This window comes from Hypanus sabinus, chromosome 21, assembly GCF_030144855.1.
Source record: "Hypanus sabinus isolate sHypSab1 chromosome 21, sHypSab1.hap1, whole genome shotgun sequence".
NCBI classification, from domain to species: domain Eukaryota; kingdom Metazoa; phylum Chordata; class Chondrichthyes; order Myliobatiformes; family Dasyatidae; genus Hypanus; species Hypanus sabinus.
Window position 1 is genome coordinate 9,082,113 of NC_082726.1, and position 16,515 is coordinate 9,098,627.

General features: G+C 43.1%; 1 protein-coding gene across 11 annotated transcripts in view; it reads left to right on the forward strand.

Moving 5' to 3' along the window:
- Positions 1 to 16,515, forward strand: part of ppip5k1a (diphosphoinositol pentakisphosphate kinase 1a) — a 254,160-nt gene that overhangs the window by 168,666 nt on the left and 68,979 nt on the right. For all 11 annotated transcript variants that reach the window (XR_009507178.1, XM_059945947.1, XM_059945943.1 and 8 more), the window contains one exon: positions 3,629 to 3,722. Coding sequence is in view for 10 of the 11 variants with exons in the window: in XM_059945947.1 (XP_059801930.1) it covers positions 3,629 to 3,722 (94 nt within the window). In the remaining variant the exon portion in view is untranslated. The remainder of the gene's footprint in view (positions 1 to 3,628; positions 3,723 to 16,515) is intronic.

Genomic DNA, 16,515 nt, shown 5'->3' on the forward strand with positions numbered 1-16,515 from the left:
TTAAAAACTCTATATTTAAACAAGTATTTGACCCAGGCTTTACCAAACATCATCTCCATGTAATTTATTTTGATATCCCTTGAAGTGCTTAGAGTGTTTTTGCCAAGTTAAAAATGTCATATTAGTGGAATTTAATTTATTAAAAGCATCTCAACTAGAATAAATGTTTTTGAAGTATCTTTTCATTCACTGGGTACTTTGCCCTGATTATAGACCATTGCATTGAAGATTGTTGAATCACAATGCAAAATCAGTTATTTCAATGTAAAGCTTCACATTTTAAAGAGATCTGTTTGGGATATTGACATATGAAAGGTTATTTCCAGCATCACTAACTCACTTTGTAGCAGATAAACTCTGTTAAGACTCCAAGTCATTAAATCAAGGGCATAAATCCCTCTCCAAGATTTAAATGTGTAATTTAACTTTTTGTTTTGTTTCTCTGGATCTATTTGTCATTGGCAAGGCCAGCATTTATGGCCCATCGTGAGTGCCTTTGCGAAGGTAGTGTTGAGTCATCTCCTTGAACTGCTTTTGTCCTTCTGGTGAAGGTGCTTTCACAGGCAGAATAGATGCTCCAGGTCTCGTATACAGTGGTGGTGAAGGACCACTGACTGATTTCTGATACAGAGGTGTTCTGTTGTGACTGCTTTCCTTGGCTGGTCCTGGAAATAAAAAAGTCAACTAATGAGGAGTGTTTGGCTCTGGGCCTGTTCTCATTGAAGTTTAGAAGAATGAGGGAGTAATCTCATTGAAACCTATCAAATGTTGAAAGGCCTAGATAGAGTAGATGTGAAGGATGTTTCCTATAGTGGGGGAGTCTAGGACCAGAGGGCACAGCCTCCGTATACAAGAACATCCTTTTGGAACCAAGATGAGCAGGAACTAATATGAGTGGTTGGTGAACCTGTGGAATTCATTACCACAAATGGCTGTGGGTGCCAAGTCATTGGGTACTTTAAAGCACAGGCTGATAGGTTCTTGCTTATTAAGGGTGTCGATGGCTATGGGAAGAAGACAGGTGAATGGGGTTGGGAGGAAAAATAAAACAGCCATTATGAATAGTGGGGTATACTTGATGGGCCGAATGGCCTGATTCTGCTCCTATGTCCGATGGTCTTATTTGTCACGGTGGTAGAAGTTGTAAATTGGGAAGGTGTATTTAAAGTAGGCTAGGTGAGTAATTGTGATTAATTTTGTAGCCAGTACTCACTACAGGAACTATGTGCTTGTGTATACAATACATGTTTATAGTGGCAGATGGAGCACCATTTAAGTGGGTTGCATCACCTGTCTTGAGAGTTGTTGGAGTTGAAGTGGAGAATATTCTATCACATTCCTATTTGTGCTTTGTAGACGATGGAAAGTCTTTTTAGTGTCAGGTGGCAAGTCACAAAAGGATTCTTTGGCTCTGACCTGCATTGTATGTATGTATTTGTCAACTTGAGTTTCTGATCAGTGGTTGTAGAGACCTGGTGCTTTTGATGCCTTTGAATGTGAGGAGTCTGTGATTAGACTTGCTATTGTTGGAAATAGTCACGATCTAGTGATTTTTCAAGTTTGTTTATTCTCCGTCAACCATACACATGTATAAAGCTAAATTAAACAGTTCCTCTGGGGCTAAGGTGCAAAATGCAGCACACATAGTCACAAATAATATTAGTACAAGTCTCTGAATAACATAGCCTGAAGATTGGCAAGTTGACAGTAAGTGTGAGCTGCATGTTTATATAAGACTATATAATGTTTCTGACACCATTTCAATAAAACAAACAGTAGGATAAGTATGTGAAACCTCAGCAATAAAAGATGAAAAACGACCAGTGCAGAATGAAAATGTGTCTGAGAGTTGGGGAATGCATTGGAGGTAGGGCAGCAGGGCATTTGGGTAGAGAATAGGATACAGCACAGACTGATTATTGCAGCAATGTCCTTGATTGGAATGACTGGCTTCCAAAGATCACAGCCATCTCTCTTTGTGTGAGGTATAAGACCAGTCATTAACATGTTAATTCTTTGATGCTCATTGACTTCACTTTTACCAGGGTGCTTTGATATCACACTCAAATGTCTGGCTTTCTGCTCTTTGGTCCTCATTTGGAGCAAAGCTGTGTAGTTTGGAATGTGTGGCCCTTGTGAAATCCGTACTACTGATGGGTTATTAACTGCGGCTGCTTGGCCCTTGCATTACTTCGCTGATAATGAGTAGACCGATTTGAAAGTAATTAGCTGGATTGGATTTGCCCTGTTTTTTTTTCGAAAAACACATGCATAAGCAATCTCTCTTGTTGTTGGGTAGATACTTGTGTTGTAGTTGTCAGCAGAACTATTCCAGAGACGGAGGAAACTGCAAAATTGCACCACATTTTCAGAGATTCTGTATATTGGAAAAATTGTGGAATGCAAAAGATTTGTATGTCTAAAGATTATAACTTGAAAGGAATTATTTAAAGAGATTCAAAGAAAATATTGAGTACTGGTATTAGTTCTGTTTAAACCCTGAATAAAAGTCAAGGGGATGCAGGAATCAACTTGTAGGAAGCTTGTGTAGTTTCAGCTTGGAATGTCCCTCGCCCAGTTTTCCTTGGTGGCAATTTGGATGAGATGGGGTATACATTTTTGTCGAATATCTCTGTTGTGTTCGCTCACTTATAACTACTGATGAGGCCTGGAGCCAGAAGATAGAACAACGCCAAAACTCAACAAAAAACAAAAATCTCAAAACTATTAGCTCTGAAGTACAGCTATTTAAGTAGTTTACCTAAAGAACATTCAAGATGTTCAAGGAACAATGACCAAGCAGTGGAAGTCAGCCTGGGATTAGTTGTCAGCTGACATGGCTTTGGTTGTTTTAGCTTGCCGCAACACCTCCCTCTTGAAGATGTTTATCTGTAGGATTTGAGCTGAGGGTTGATTTGGATTGGAACAACTGGCTTACGCTAGCTTACGATCAGCCCCTCTTCATGGTTGCAGACTGTCACTCTCTTGTCGTGATGTTGCCTTCGGCTGTGCTGGTGGCTGGTTCAGTAGGAGTAAATTGAATCCTTCCAGGAGGAGATGAAGGTTCAACTCTGTGTTTGATGATCTGCGCGACGAACTTGTTGTGCCTTCGGGAGCATGTGGCTGCATCTGGTTGATGTGACAACGCCAGTGATGTCCTTCTACAGTAACTTTGTAGAGCACTTCCCCATTCATTTGTGACAATCTGATGTGGTACCCAGGGGTCTTTCCTGTTGCAACACTTTACCGTGAAATGTAGATTGCTTGTAACTAAGTCGAAGTGGGAACAGCACCTCAGTAGAGGTTGCTTGGTGAAAAAGGCTTAATGTAATATGAGCGTTAATGAGCGCATTTTTGTTAGTTGGCAAGGTTGCTGTGTCTGTGATACTGTATACTGTACATCTTGGGGTGCAGACAACTGTTTTCTCCATGATCACCGATAGTCCTTCAGTGCAAAATAATTATTTTCCTGACTGTAGCGACTGTGTCTGTGATTGTACCTCGTGGTGTTTCTTTTGCTTTGTTTGCAGCAGAGCAGTTTGGCAAAGCAGGTCTTCTCAGATCAGCAATCAGTGAAGGCCTGAAATTCCCACTTCTCCTTTTTATTAATGCCTCTCTTTGTTGATAGGTACTTTCGGAAAGTTCCACCAAGTACACTGGATACCGGCTCTTGGTCCCACCATATTCCAGGCAGATGTCTGATGTGAAACAGAGTGGACTGGGTAAGAGATGATGATTTTCTGAAACCTGTAGGATATAATGATTGACTTGGTTATAGTTAGTATGTGGTTCCAAATTTTTATGCCTTGTAGGAATAATTCCAAGGCCACTGGAAGCATGGGGATAATTTTAATAAGATGGTACCTCAGAGAGTTAAGAATAGTATAGCTTTTATTAGAGCAAGATTAAGAGGAGGATTGCTATAAATATTCATATTTTGGAAGATTTTTAAAAGAACAGTGAGATTAGGAAAATCTTTCAATGAGTAGACTGGCAGAGCAGAAAGCTTCAAAATTCAGGCAGAAGTGGTAGTTTTTTTTCATCATGCAATTAGACATTGAGTTCCTTTGGAGCCTGAAGTGACTGATGGTATTTGGTTCTCAAAGTCTAGCAAAGCAGTTATTTTTTAAAATGTACCGCAACTTTCAAGACAGCATTTCTAGGAACTGAGTGTCAGGGAGATAAAGATTCTGGGATTATTTTTAGACTCCAGGTGTGTAAATGTAGAATCTAGACTTAAAGTTTTATGGCTATAAATGAGTTAAACCTTTCTGATTCCTGGTGAATGTGGGCTCATCAGTAATTGGGTGCAATTTGATACTAGACCATCAGTCAGGATACCTTGTATAGCAATTGAAACAATTTGGGATAGAGAGTGCCCCTCACAGGTTGGGGGTAACCAGTATTCATTCCTGTAATACCGTTTCCTTCTATTTCCCCATCTTTCGCCTGACCTCCACCTGACCCCTTTCCCTTCTCCTTCCGAACATCTGATCCTCCCATTTTTTGTCGCCCTTCTCATCCTCCACACCCCCAGCCACTCTTTACCCATCTTTATCCTACTCCACCTCCATCCACCAACTTCCCACTCACAAGGTCTGGGTCTTAGGACCTGGAACATTGATTGTTTATTTCCCTCCATAGATGCTACCTGACTTGCTGAGTTCCTCCAACATTTTGTGTGTGTTCCTCAAGATTTCCAGCATCTGCAGACTCTTGTGTCTCTGTTGTTCCAGTTTAAGATGGTGCTGCTGAAGAGGGGCGACAGCTTGCTGTCAGTCCCTAAAGCAAGAAATGCAACTAAATATTTTATTAATAACACTTTTTTGTGGAAAACTGTGGTAAACTATCACTGCAAACAATGAAGAGGTGAGCGAAGGCAAGGCTGACTTGGATCAAAGTGTGTGGTTGTGAAGCAGAGTCCGAGTGAAGTCGAGGTATGTTCGAGACAGAGTTGGAGTGAGCAGAGCAGAGAAAAGTCGGAGTGGAGGACTTTGAGTCCATCCACCTAAACCAAGAGCAAGGTTCAAAGTAAAATTTATTGTCAAGAGTACATGCATGTCACCCCATACAACCCTGAGATTCATTCTCTGTGGGCATATTCAGCAAATCTATAAAACAATAATTATAAACAGGATCAATGAAAGAGCAAGAGCATAGAAAACAACAAACTGCGAGTGCAAATGTAAATAAATAGCAATAAATAATGAGAGCATGAAGTAACAGTATAATGAGTCCTTAAAGTGAGATCATCTCAATCGATAAGTGTAGTTATCCTCTTTTGTTCAAGAGCCTGATGGTTGAGGGGTAGTGACTGTTCTTGAACCTGGTAGTACAAGTCCTGAAGCATCTATACCTTCTACCTGATGGCAGAAGCAAGAAAAGAGTTTTGCCTGGGTGGTGAGGATCTTTGATGGTGGAAGCTGTTTTCCTACAACAGCATTTTATGTAGATGTACTCAGTGTTTGGGAGGGCTTTACCCGTAATGTACGGCCCCGTAATGTACTGGGCCAAATCCACTACCTATTGTAGGATTTTCTGCTCAAAGGCATTGGTATTCCTATACCAGACCGTACTATGGCCGGTCAATACACTTTCAACCATACATCTATAGAAGTTTGTCAAGGTTTTTGATGACATGCTGATTCTCTGCAGATTTCTAAGGAAGTAGAGGAGCTGTCATGCTTCCTTTGCAATTATATTTAATGATGGGTACAGGACAGGTCCTCTGAGATAGTGACATCCAGAAATTTGAAGTTGCACTTCTGATCCTCTGAGTACTGGCTCATGGACCTCTGATTTCCCTCTCCTGAAGTCTACAATCAGTTCCTTGAACTTGCTGACATTGAGTGAGAAGTTGTTGTTATGTTACCACTCAGACAAATTTTCAATCTCCCTCCTGTATGCTGATTTATCATCAGCTTTGATACGGCCTTCAATAGTGGTGTCATTTGCAAACTTGGATATGGTATTGGAGATATACTTAGCAACACAGTCATGGGTGTAAAGTGAGTTGAGCAGGGGGCTAAGCACACATCCCTGTGGTGCATCTGTGCTGATAGAGAATGTGGAGGAGATGTTGTTGCCAATCTGAACTGACTGGGGTCTGCAAGTGAGGAAATGCAGGATCTAATTGCACAAGAGGGTATTGAGGGTCTTGGAGTTTACTGATTAGTTTTTAGGAGGTGATGTTATGAAATGCTGAGCTGTAATTGATAAAGAACATCCTAATCTATACATCTTTACTGTCCAGATGTTTCAGTGTTGTATGAAGAGCCAATGAGATGGCATCTGCTGTGGACCTGTTGCTCCTGTAGGCAAATTGGAGTGGATCCAGGCAGGAGCTGATATGGTTCAACACCAGCCTCTCAAAACACTTCATCACTGTGGATGTATGTGCCAGTGGGAGATAGTCATTTAGACTCTTCTTGGGCACCAGTATGACTGAAGCCTGCTTGAAGCAGGTGGGTACCACACACTGCTGAATTGAGAGGTTGAAGATATCTATGAACACACCAACCAGTTAGCCAGCACAGGTCTTAAATACCCAGCCAGGTATTCTGTCCATACTGAATGCTTTCCTTGGATTCACTCCCTTGAAGGCAATCCCACGTCATCTTCAGATGTTGAGACGCAAGGATCATTGGGATACATGGGGATGTGCGATGGTTCCTCCCTGTAGTAGTGTTCAAAGTGAGCATAGAGCTCATCTGGAAGTGAAGCTCTGCTGTCCTTGATTCCAGTCTAGTCTGGAATCTCCACTTTGCCCAAGAGATGGCTTTCCAGAGATCAAACCTACACCTCTTGTAGCATTCTTGATCTCCAGAGTTGAATGCCTCTGATCTGGCTCTCAGCAAATTTCAGATTTCCTGGTTCATTCAGGACATCTGATTGGGGTAGACCCTGAGCCTTTTTGTGGGGACACACTCATCTACAGCTGTTTTAATAAGGTCTGTAATGACCCTGGTGTAGTCATTCAGGTCCTCGGTTGAGTTCTTGAACGTGACCCAGTCCTCTGCCTCCCACGACCACCTCTTAGTTGTCTTGATCTCCGGAGCCTTGTATCTTAGGCTCTGTCTGTATGTCAGTTGTGGGAGTACAGCCAAATGGTCCGATTTGCCAAAGTGCGGTCTCGGAAAGGAGCAGTAGGCATTACTTATCATACTGTAGCAGTGGTCTAGCACACTGGGACCTCTAGTGCAACAGGCTAGCTGCTGCTGATAATAGGTAGATGTATTTAATGTTAGAGAAATGTGTACATATACACACCCTAAAATTCTTCTTCTTCGCAAACATCCATGAAAACAGAGGAGTGCCCCAAAGAATGAATGACAGTTAAACGATACAACCCCAAAGCCCCCTCAGCTCCCCTCCCATGCACAAGCAGCAGCAAAGCAACGATCCCCCCCCCCCCCCACCAGCAAAAAAGCATTAGCACCCTCCACTGAGCACACAAGTGTGCAGTAAAACATCAATAAACAATTAGGCAGGATTTTCTTCAGACAGGCGTAGTTGAAGTCACCAACTATAATTTGCAATTAGGCTGTTTCTTGTGTGTATACAACATATTGCAATGTTGCGAGTGCTTGATTATCATCGACCACTGTGGTAATGTAAGCTGCAGTCAGGATCACAGATGAGAATTCCCAAGGCAAATAAAATGGTCTGTGTTTGATTGTTAGGTGTTCTAAGTCAGGTGAACAAGAGGTCGACACGACCTTCACGTCTGAACACCAAAGAGAATTGACAAAAAATAGCACAGACCACCATCTTTTTCCACCTTCTTTCTCCTGACTTGTTTCCAGCCACAGTAATAGCCCTTAAAAGTGCCATGCTTAACTGCTTCACTGGAACTTGGTGGTGGGATCCAGGTCCAGAGCATATCGATGCGGTGGGGCCAGGTCCGAGTGCCAATGATGACTTGGTGTTTGAACAATTGAAATGTGGGTCAGATGGACTGAAAAGGCAGGGTGTTGGGACTGGAGGTGAAGTTTGGGCTAATCCTGCTTGCTGCTGTATGCTGCTAAGGCTGTGTCCTGCTCCGGGCTTCGTGTCTGCGAGCTTCATGACGATTTGCCCTGCTTTATGATGAACTGGGACTGAGGCTATGGGCCTGCTCAGGGCTTCAAGTCTCAGGATTCCCTTTCATTCTGAATGTTGATTGCTTTTATTGTTTACATGATTTGTGTATTTTTTTAATCTCTCTGCTCATCAGGTGTTGCTCTTTGTTTTTTGATTGGGTTCTTTCAGGTTTCTTGCTTTGTGGCTGCCTATAAGCAGACCAATCTCAAGGTTATTTAATTTATACATACTTTGATAATTGTACTTTGAACTTTGTTACATACCATGTAGCTGTACTGTGTCTACCCTGGGAGTGATTCATGCAGATGTAGGGTGCTTGAAACTGCGAAGTGTTCCATTTGCTGCAATGAGTAATCCACCTTTTAACAAATTCAAATGTGCTCAAATTAAAGAAGAGGTGAAATATACTGTTTTAATTGAATGGCTTACAATGCACACACCTTATTGTAGGATTAGGAAGGGGTTGCCACAATCTTCTGGTTCCTTTTCACTGAATATCTGTTTAACAAAAGGCATGTGTCCTTCAGTGTTATGGAGCAGTCGTGATTGTAACTTGTGCACTGATTCTTCATCTTTCCTTATATTGTTGTTCTCGTGAGGAATGAATTGTGTGAGCAAAATAATTAGAAATAAACAGAGACAGTTTCTTACTCTCACCTGTTTCTACAATGGGGCCTTGCCTAGAGCTCTTGTGTAAGGCAGGCAGCTGTCTCAAGAGTCAGGGCAAACTAACAGCAACTTGCTCTGTATGGTATCTTTTATATAAAACACTGCAAATTGTTTCAATTGAGATCCTTCATTGAGGCTGAAAAGAAAAGAGGAAGAAGTTTCTCCCAAAGTACACTGCAGATACTCTGGTCAAGTAAACACGTACAAACAAGCTGGATGAACTCAGCAGGTCAGGCAGCATCCGTTGAAAGGAGCAGTCAACGTTTCGGGCCGAGGCCCTTCATCAGGACTGAAGAAGGAGGGAGCAGGGGCCCTATAGAGAAGGTGGGGGAAGGGTGGAACGGGCCAGGTGAGAAACCAATCAGAGGAAAGATCGGGGGTGGGGGAGGGGAAGCAGGGAGGGGATAGGCAGGAGAGGTGAGGAAGGAATTTAAAGGGAAAGCACTATGGGTAGTAGAAGAAGGCAGAATCATGAGAGAGGTGATAGGCAAATAGAAGAGGAGGCAGAGTGAAAGTGGGATGGGGGAAAGGAGAGGGAGGGAATTACCAAAAATTGGAGAATTCAATGTTCATACCAGGCGGCTGGAGAGTACGCAGACGGTATATGAGATGTTGCTCCTCCATCTGGAGTTTGGCCTCATCATGGCAGTAGAGGAGACCATGTATAGACATATCCAAATGGGAATGTGAAGCAGAGTTGAAGTGAGTGGCAATTGGGGGATGGCAGATGGAAGAAGTTTCTGCCCTCTTCCTTTCCAGTTTTGATGAAGGGTTTTGGTCCCAAAAGTTGACTATTTATTCCTCAGATGCTGCCTGACCTGTTGAATTCCACCAGCATTTTGTATGTGTTGCTCTGGATTTCCAGCATCTGCATAAACTCTTGTGGTTTGTGTCCAAAGTGCTTCCTGTATGTTTTATCAAACCACATTAGCACTGAAACACATGAAGCATTAAGTTTTACTTATTTTTATTTTATTTTGAGATACAGTATAGAACAGGCCCTTCTGGCCCAATGAGCCGCACCACCCTGCACCCGCCTATTTAACCCTAGGCTAATCACAGGACAACTTACCTACTAGCAGTTACGTCTTTGGAATGTGAGAGGAGAATGAGCGCCCAGATGATTGCCCCAATGCATTTTACAGCCTGTGAACTATATTTTGCATTGTTCTTGTGTATAAAATGCTGTCAGTATTTCACTCAATAGCAGCAATGTGATAATGACTTGATCTTAGTGATGGTCTTGCTTATATTGCTGAAACAATGGCTACAGCAAAAATGTATGCTCATTGGCGATAGAGAAAAGATGAAAGGCTTAAGGAAGGATTAGAGCAGTGGTTCCCAACCTTTTCTATGCCCCACACCCCTAGGAAATGTTTGATTAATGTTCACACCCCCTACAAAAGTAGTATCACATTTGGAGATGAAGAAGTCTAATTTCTAATTTTTGAACCACAAATTGAACCACATACAATACTACGGGTGAACAAGTTGAACTTAAAAAAAAATAAGCTTTTAACTCATTGCATAAAATGCAAATATAAATTGAGCAGTTAGTTCTAATTTATTCAGAAAAAATTGTAAACAGTAAAATCAATCCCAATTGTGAACATAAAATTCAATGACTTCTTTGCTCCTGCTTCTCATTCATGATTTGGTCAAAACGTGGAACTTTCTTGCTGACTGTGATCTGCAGGTCTGCCTGTGGATTCAGGCGATTCCTAGATTTTGTCTTGATTGACAAAAGAGAACTGAATCCAGATTCACACAAGTATGTTGTTGCAAATGGAATGAGGACATAGAGTGCTTTTCCACCAAGTCTTGGGGACATATCCAGTGTTGCACACCAAAACTCCTCCAAAGTCTTGCTTTTAAATTGCATTTCAAGAGCTCGATTTGTCTGCAAATCAATAAGATCTTCCTTCAGCTCTTCATCATCTGACATTTTCTCCAAATTGTAGGAATATGGATTCAGGATCCATTCTTCTGAAATCTTCAGGTCTCCAGCAGCAAAATATCCATCAAATGATTCTGACAGCATTTTCAAATGAGCCACAATTTCTTCATGCACAGTGGGAGTTATGGATCCAGCATTATCAACCATCTCTTCTAGTGAAGGAAAATTTGAGAGACTGCCTCTTTCCATCCTTCAACGCCAAAGACGTAACTTTTCTTTGAAGGCATTCAACTTTTCACAAGCCTTCAATATTTTTATCACTTTTCCTTGAAGAGAAACGCTCTTACAAGTGAAAATGTCAGCTAAGTAAGCCAGTGAGTTCCTGTAATCCCATTGCCCCAACCAGATCACATTCACGCTCCTCTAGAAAAACTTTGATTTCTTCCTGCAGCTCAAAGAAGCGGGTTAAAGCTTGTCCTTGTGACAACCAACAGACTTCTGTGTGGAAAAGCAAAACTGAATGCTCACTTCCCAGATCCTCACAAAATGATTTGAAGATGCGATGGTTCAAAGCACGCCCCCTGATCCAGTTGATGATCTTCACACAAGTATCAAGGACTTTCTTCAAATTTGGAGGCAATGTTTTTGATGCCAAAGCATGCTGATGAAGAAAACAATGGGTAACTTGCAAGTCTAGAATCTCCTTTTTCATCAATGCAGAAAAGCCAGATTTATTTCCAAACATAGCAGGTGCCCGGTCAGTGCACACAGAACCAATGACTTTGATATCTTCAAAGATTTCAAGTTCCCTGGCCCCCACCGCCTCATTTTCACCATGGACGTCCAGTCCCTATATACCTCTATCCCCCACCAGAAAGGACTCCAAGCTTTCTGTTTCCTGGATTCCAGACCCAGCCAGTCACCTCCTACCACCACTCTTCTCCGCCTCGCAGAATTAGTCCTCACACTTAACAATTTCTCCTTTGGCTCCTCCCACTTCCTCCAAACTAAAGGTGTAGCCATGGGCACCCACATGGGTCCTAGCTATGCCTGCCTTTTTGTTGGCCATGTGGAGCAATCTATGTTCCAAGCATACACCGGTATCTGTCCTCTTTTCTTGCATTATATCGACGACTGCATCGGCGCTGCTTCCTGCACACATGCTGAGCTCGTCAACTTCATTAACTTCGCCTCCAACTTTCACCCCGCCCTCAAATTCACCTGGTCTATTTCCGATAGCTCCCTCCCCTTTCTAGATCTTTCTGTTTCTATCTCTGGAGACACCCTATCCACCGATGTCTACTACAAACCTACTAACTCCCACAGCTACCTAGACTATTCCTCCTCTCACCCTGTCTCCTGCAAAAATGCTATCCCTTTCTCTCAATTCCTCCGCCTCCGCCGCATCTGCTCTCAGGATGAGACCTTTCATTCTAGGACAAAGGAGATGAGTTCCTTTTTTAAAGAAAGGGGCTTCCCTTCATCCACTATCAACTCTGCTCTCCATCGCGTCTCCCATATTTCAAGCACCTCTGCTCTCACCCTATCCCCCTGCCAGCCCACCAGGGATAGAGTCCCCTTGGTCCTCATCTATCACCCTACCAGCCTACAGATCCGATGTATAATCTTCCGTAACTTCTGCCACCTCCTACGTGATCCCACCGCCAACCACTTCCCCTCCCCCCTCCACTCTCGGCTTTCCGCAGGGATCGCTCCCTACGCGACTCCCTTGTCCACTCATCCCCCCATCCCTCCCCACGGACCTCCCTCCGGGCACTCATCCCTGCAAATGGAAGAAGTGCTACACCTGCCCCCACACATCTTCCCTCACCACCATCCCAGGCCCCAGACAGTCCTTTCAGGTGAGGCACCACTTCACCTGCGAGTCAACTGGGGTGATATACTGTATCCGGTGCTCCCGATGTGGCCATTTATACATTGGGGAGACCCGCTGCAGACTGGAAGACCGTTTCTCCGAACACCGGCGCTCAGTCCTCCAGCAGTGGCGGGATCTCCCTGTGGCCACACACTTCAATTCCACAGACCACTCCCACTCCGACATGTCTGTCCATGGCCTCCTCTACTGTCAAGATGAGGCCACACGCAGGTCGATGGAGCAATTCCTTATCTCCCGCCTAGGTAACCTCCTTCCTGCTGGCATGAACATCCAACTCACTGACCTCCGTTGATACCCCTGCTCCCCACCCTTACCCCCATCCCTATCTATTATTTTAGTCTGGTTCTCTTTCTCTCTCTTTTTCCCCCCTCACTATAATCTCTCCCCCCAGCCCTACCTTTCTTTCTCTTTTATTTCCCATAATTCTCCACCTTCCTCCTAGCCTATTTCCCTCCAGCCTATCACTTCCCAGCTCTCTACTTTATCCCTCCCCCCTCGACCATCCCATGTTACTTCACTCCTGATGAAGGGTTTCGGCCCGAAACGTCATTATTACCTCCTCCCATAGATGCTGTCTGGCCTGCTGAGTTCTGCCAGCATTTTGTGTTTTTACTTTGATATCTAAATCATGTTTGGCAAAGAAGTCTTTCACCAGCTGCATCACATCCTTTGCAGTTGTGTTTGTTTTCAGATCTTTACAAAACAGGATATCTTCCTTCACAGCACCATCATTGACATACCTCACTAATGTGATGAGTTGACTACAATTGGAGACATCAGTTGACTCATCCAACTGAATAGAGATTTTAAGAGGACTAGCTCTGACATCTGAGATGACTTGGTCCAAAATATCTTCATTCACATCACCGATTCGGTTGTGAATGACATTATTTGATGGGGCATCTGTTCAAATTTTTTTTCTTGCATCTTTGCCCAGGATAATTGTTGCCATTTCCAGTGCACGTGGCTTGATGAGATCTTCCGCAATTGTGTGGGGCTTCTTGGATTTGGCCACTTTATATGCCACTTGGTATGAAGCAAATAGTAGTGGTTTTTCAACAGAAACGAAACCTAATTTTGGAAGAACTCCTTGTGAACCAAAATGAGCTCTTTTGATTTTCAATGACCGAACATAATGTCCTTCAACATCGGCTCTGCCATGCTTGTTTTTGAAGTGCTCTTGAAGCTTGGATGGCTTCAGATTTGAGTTGGAAAACACAACGCTACAAAGAATGCACTGGGGTTTTTGCAAGACATCATTTCCTGTTGTGCAAGTGAGACCAAAGCACACATAGTCATCATTCCTTCTTTTTGACATGATGAAAGGTTAAAAGGGTTAAGGGTAAAGAGAAAAATATGAACTAATATGAGGAAAAACTATCTAAGTCAGGGATAACCACTTTACTCAACCAGATACACCTATAGCAAAGTATCACGAGAAATACACTTTTGAATATTATATTACAATATTATCTCTGGTTATGCCAAGATAAATCATCAGGTGGAAATGCTACGGGGACACGACGCGACTCCGTACTGAATTTACACACCTATTTCCGATGATTACTGGAGATATGAACTCCCATCACACGATTCAAAGTCCTCAGTGCTAACCATGATACTTCCTCAACTAACACAATTCAAAATTATCAACGATTCAAGAAAAAAACCTTTCAAGAGAAAAAAAACCTTTGAAATTCAAAAACTACTTTAATGCATTGGGACAAATGCGAATGAATGACTTCAGCTGGTTTTAAAAATTTTATAATTGAATAATTTACCTACCATCTGCGGGTTTGGTTTTAACACGAGGTCGTTACTCGATGGTTGATTCAGAATGTATAAAGATTTTGGCATTATGAATTGATTTTTAACTCTGAGATGTAACCTTCTAGCTAACATTGATGAGACTCCTCAACTCTGAGGTGTAACTTCCCAGGTAACACTGATGAGAATCCTCAACGTTGACTCGGGCAGCGGGAGACTTGAGTGAGTTTACGTCTCTCTTGACTCAGGCAGCGGGAGACTGGAGTGTGCTTGGGGCAAACGTTACTACCACTTCTCAAGGCACACTGGCAGCTGGCTGAATGATGACTCGTCACTCGTCACTCAAGCACACAAGCCACTCTTTGTCGCACCCCCTGAAATTCCATCTCGCACCCCAGGTTGGGAACCCTTGGATTAGAGCGAGATTATATTTATTTATCACATGTACTTCGAAACATTCAGTATCGCTTGTGTCGAAGATGTGTTGGGGGGTCATCATGCAGTATGGCCAAAACTTGATAACCCTAACCTGTATGTCTTTGGGATATGGGAGAAAACTGGAGCACTCAAAGGAAACCCTTGTGGTCATGGGGAATATACAAACAGTGGTGAGAATTAAACGGTAATCTTGCAGCTGGCACTCTAAAGTGTTATGCCAACCATTACACTACGGGACTGCCCAAATGTTAGAACTTGAGGGGAGGTTAATTTTTGGTCCACACAAGTCAATGAGTGTGAGGGCCATAAGTTGTGAGATATTAGTCTAATGCAGTTATTTAGATGTTTTAGTTCCAATAGCTTGATCATAACCAAATATTCAGGAGCTGAGTCTGCCTGGTGGCCGTTACTCTTGATTAGTGATGAGGATCATAGCCAATATCTTCTGTAAAGTTTGTGGAGGATAGTCTGGTTGTAGGAGGTTCCACGGACAAGTAGAGCATAGGCAATGGCTTTGGGCTTGCAAAATTGAATTCTAGAGATCTTGATCCACAACAGACAGGATCTCCCGGTTGCCACCCACTTCAACTCTGCTTCACATTCCCATCTAGATATGTCCATATATGGCCTCCTCTACTGCCAAGATGAGGCCGAACTCAGGTTGGAGGAGCAACACCTTGTATACCGTTTGGGTAGTTTCCAGCCCTTTGGCATGAACATCGAATTCTCCAACTTCTGGTAATTCCCTCCCTCCCCCCATCCCATTTTCACTCTGCTTCCTCTTCTATCTGCCTATCACCTCTCTCATGATTCTGCCTCCTCCTACTACCCATAGTGCTTTCCCCTTACATTCCTTCTTCACCTCTCCTGCCTATCCCCTCCCTGCTTCCACTCCCCCACCCCTTGACCTTTCCTCTGATTGGTTTTTCACCTGGCACCTTCCCACCCTCCCCCACCGTCTTTATAGGGCTCCTGCCCCCTCCTTCTTCAGTCCTGATGAAGGGTCTCAGCCCGAAACGTTGACTGCTCATTTAACAGATGCTGCCCGACCTGCTGAGTTCATCCAGCTTGTTTGTACGTGTTAATTTGACCATAGCATCTGCAGTGTACTTTGTGCTTGATCTGTTAGGATCTGATGATGTTGTTAGGATCCCAAAAGCATTACTATGATAGTCCTTCACACCACCAGTACATCCACTCAGCCACTCCTCTTCACAGCCGCTCACCACCCCTTCATCCCCCATTCACTGTCACTCTACACTGACACTCCACAGCTCATGCCTACACTGACACACTCCTCTTCATAGCCTCTCACCACCCCTTCATCCTCCATTCACAGCCACTTTACCTGACACTACACCTTGTATCTACATATGCTTTGCTGCGACCTAGAAGTGTTCCTCTTGCCAAGAGTCACTTTGACATTTTACCATTTCCTGTCAGTCACCTTATGTACCAATACTCCTTTACATATATCCAGTGTATAAGCTAATGTATTTTATATATGCACACACACAAACTCTCACTCTCACACTCTCTCTCTCTCTCTCACACACACACACACACACACACACACACACACACACACACACACACACACACACACACACACACTCACTCACACACTCATTTACTTGGACATTGTGTTTTATAGGTTTGCTTTTATATTTATTATTGATTTTTATGCTTATTGTGTCTTTTTTTGTGCTACATTGGATCCTATCAATCATTTCATCCTCTTTTTACACTTGTTTACTGAAGAATG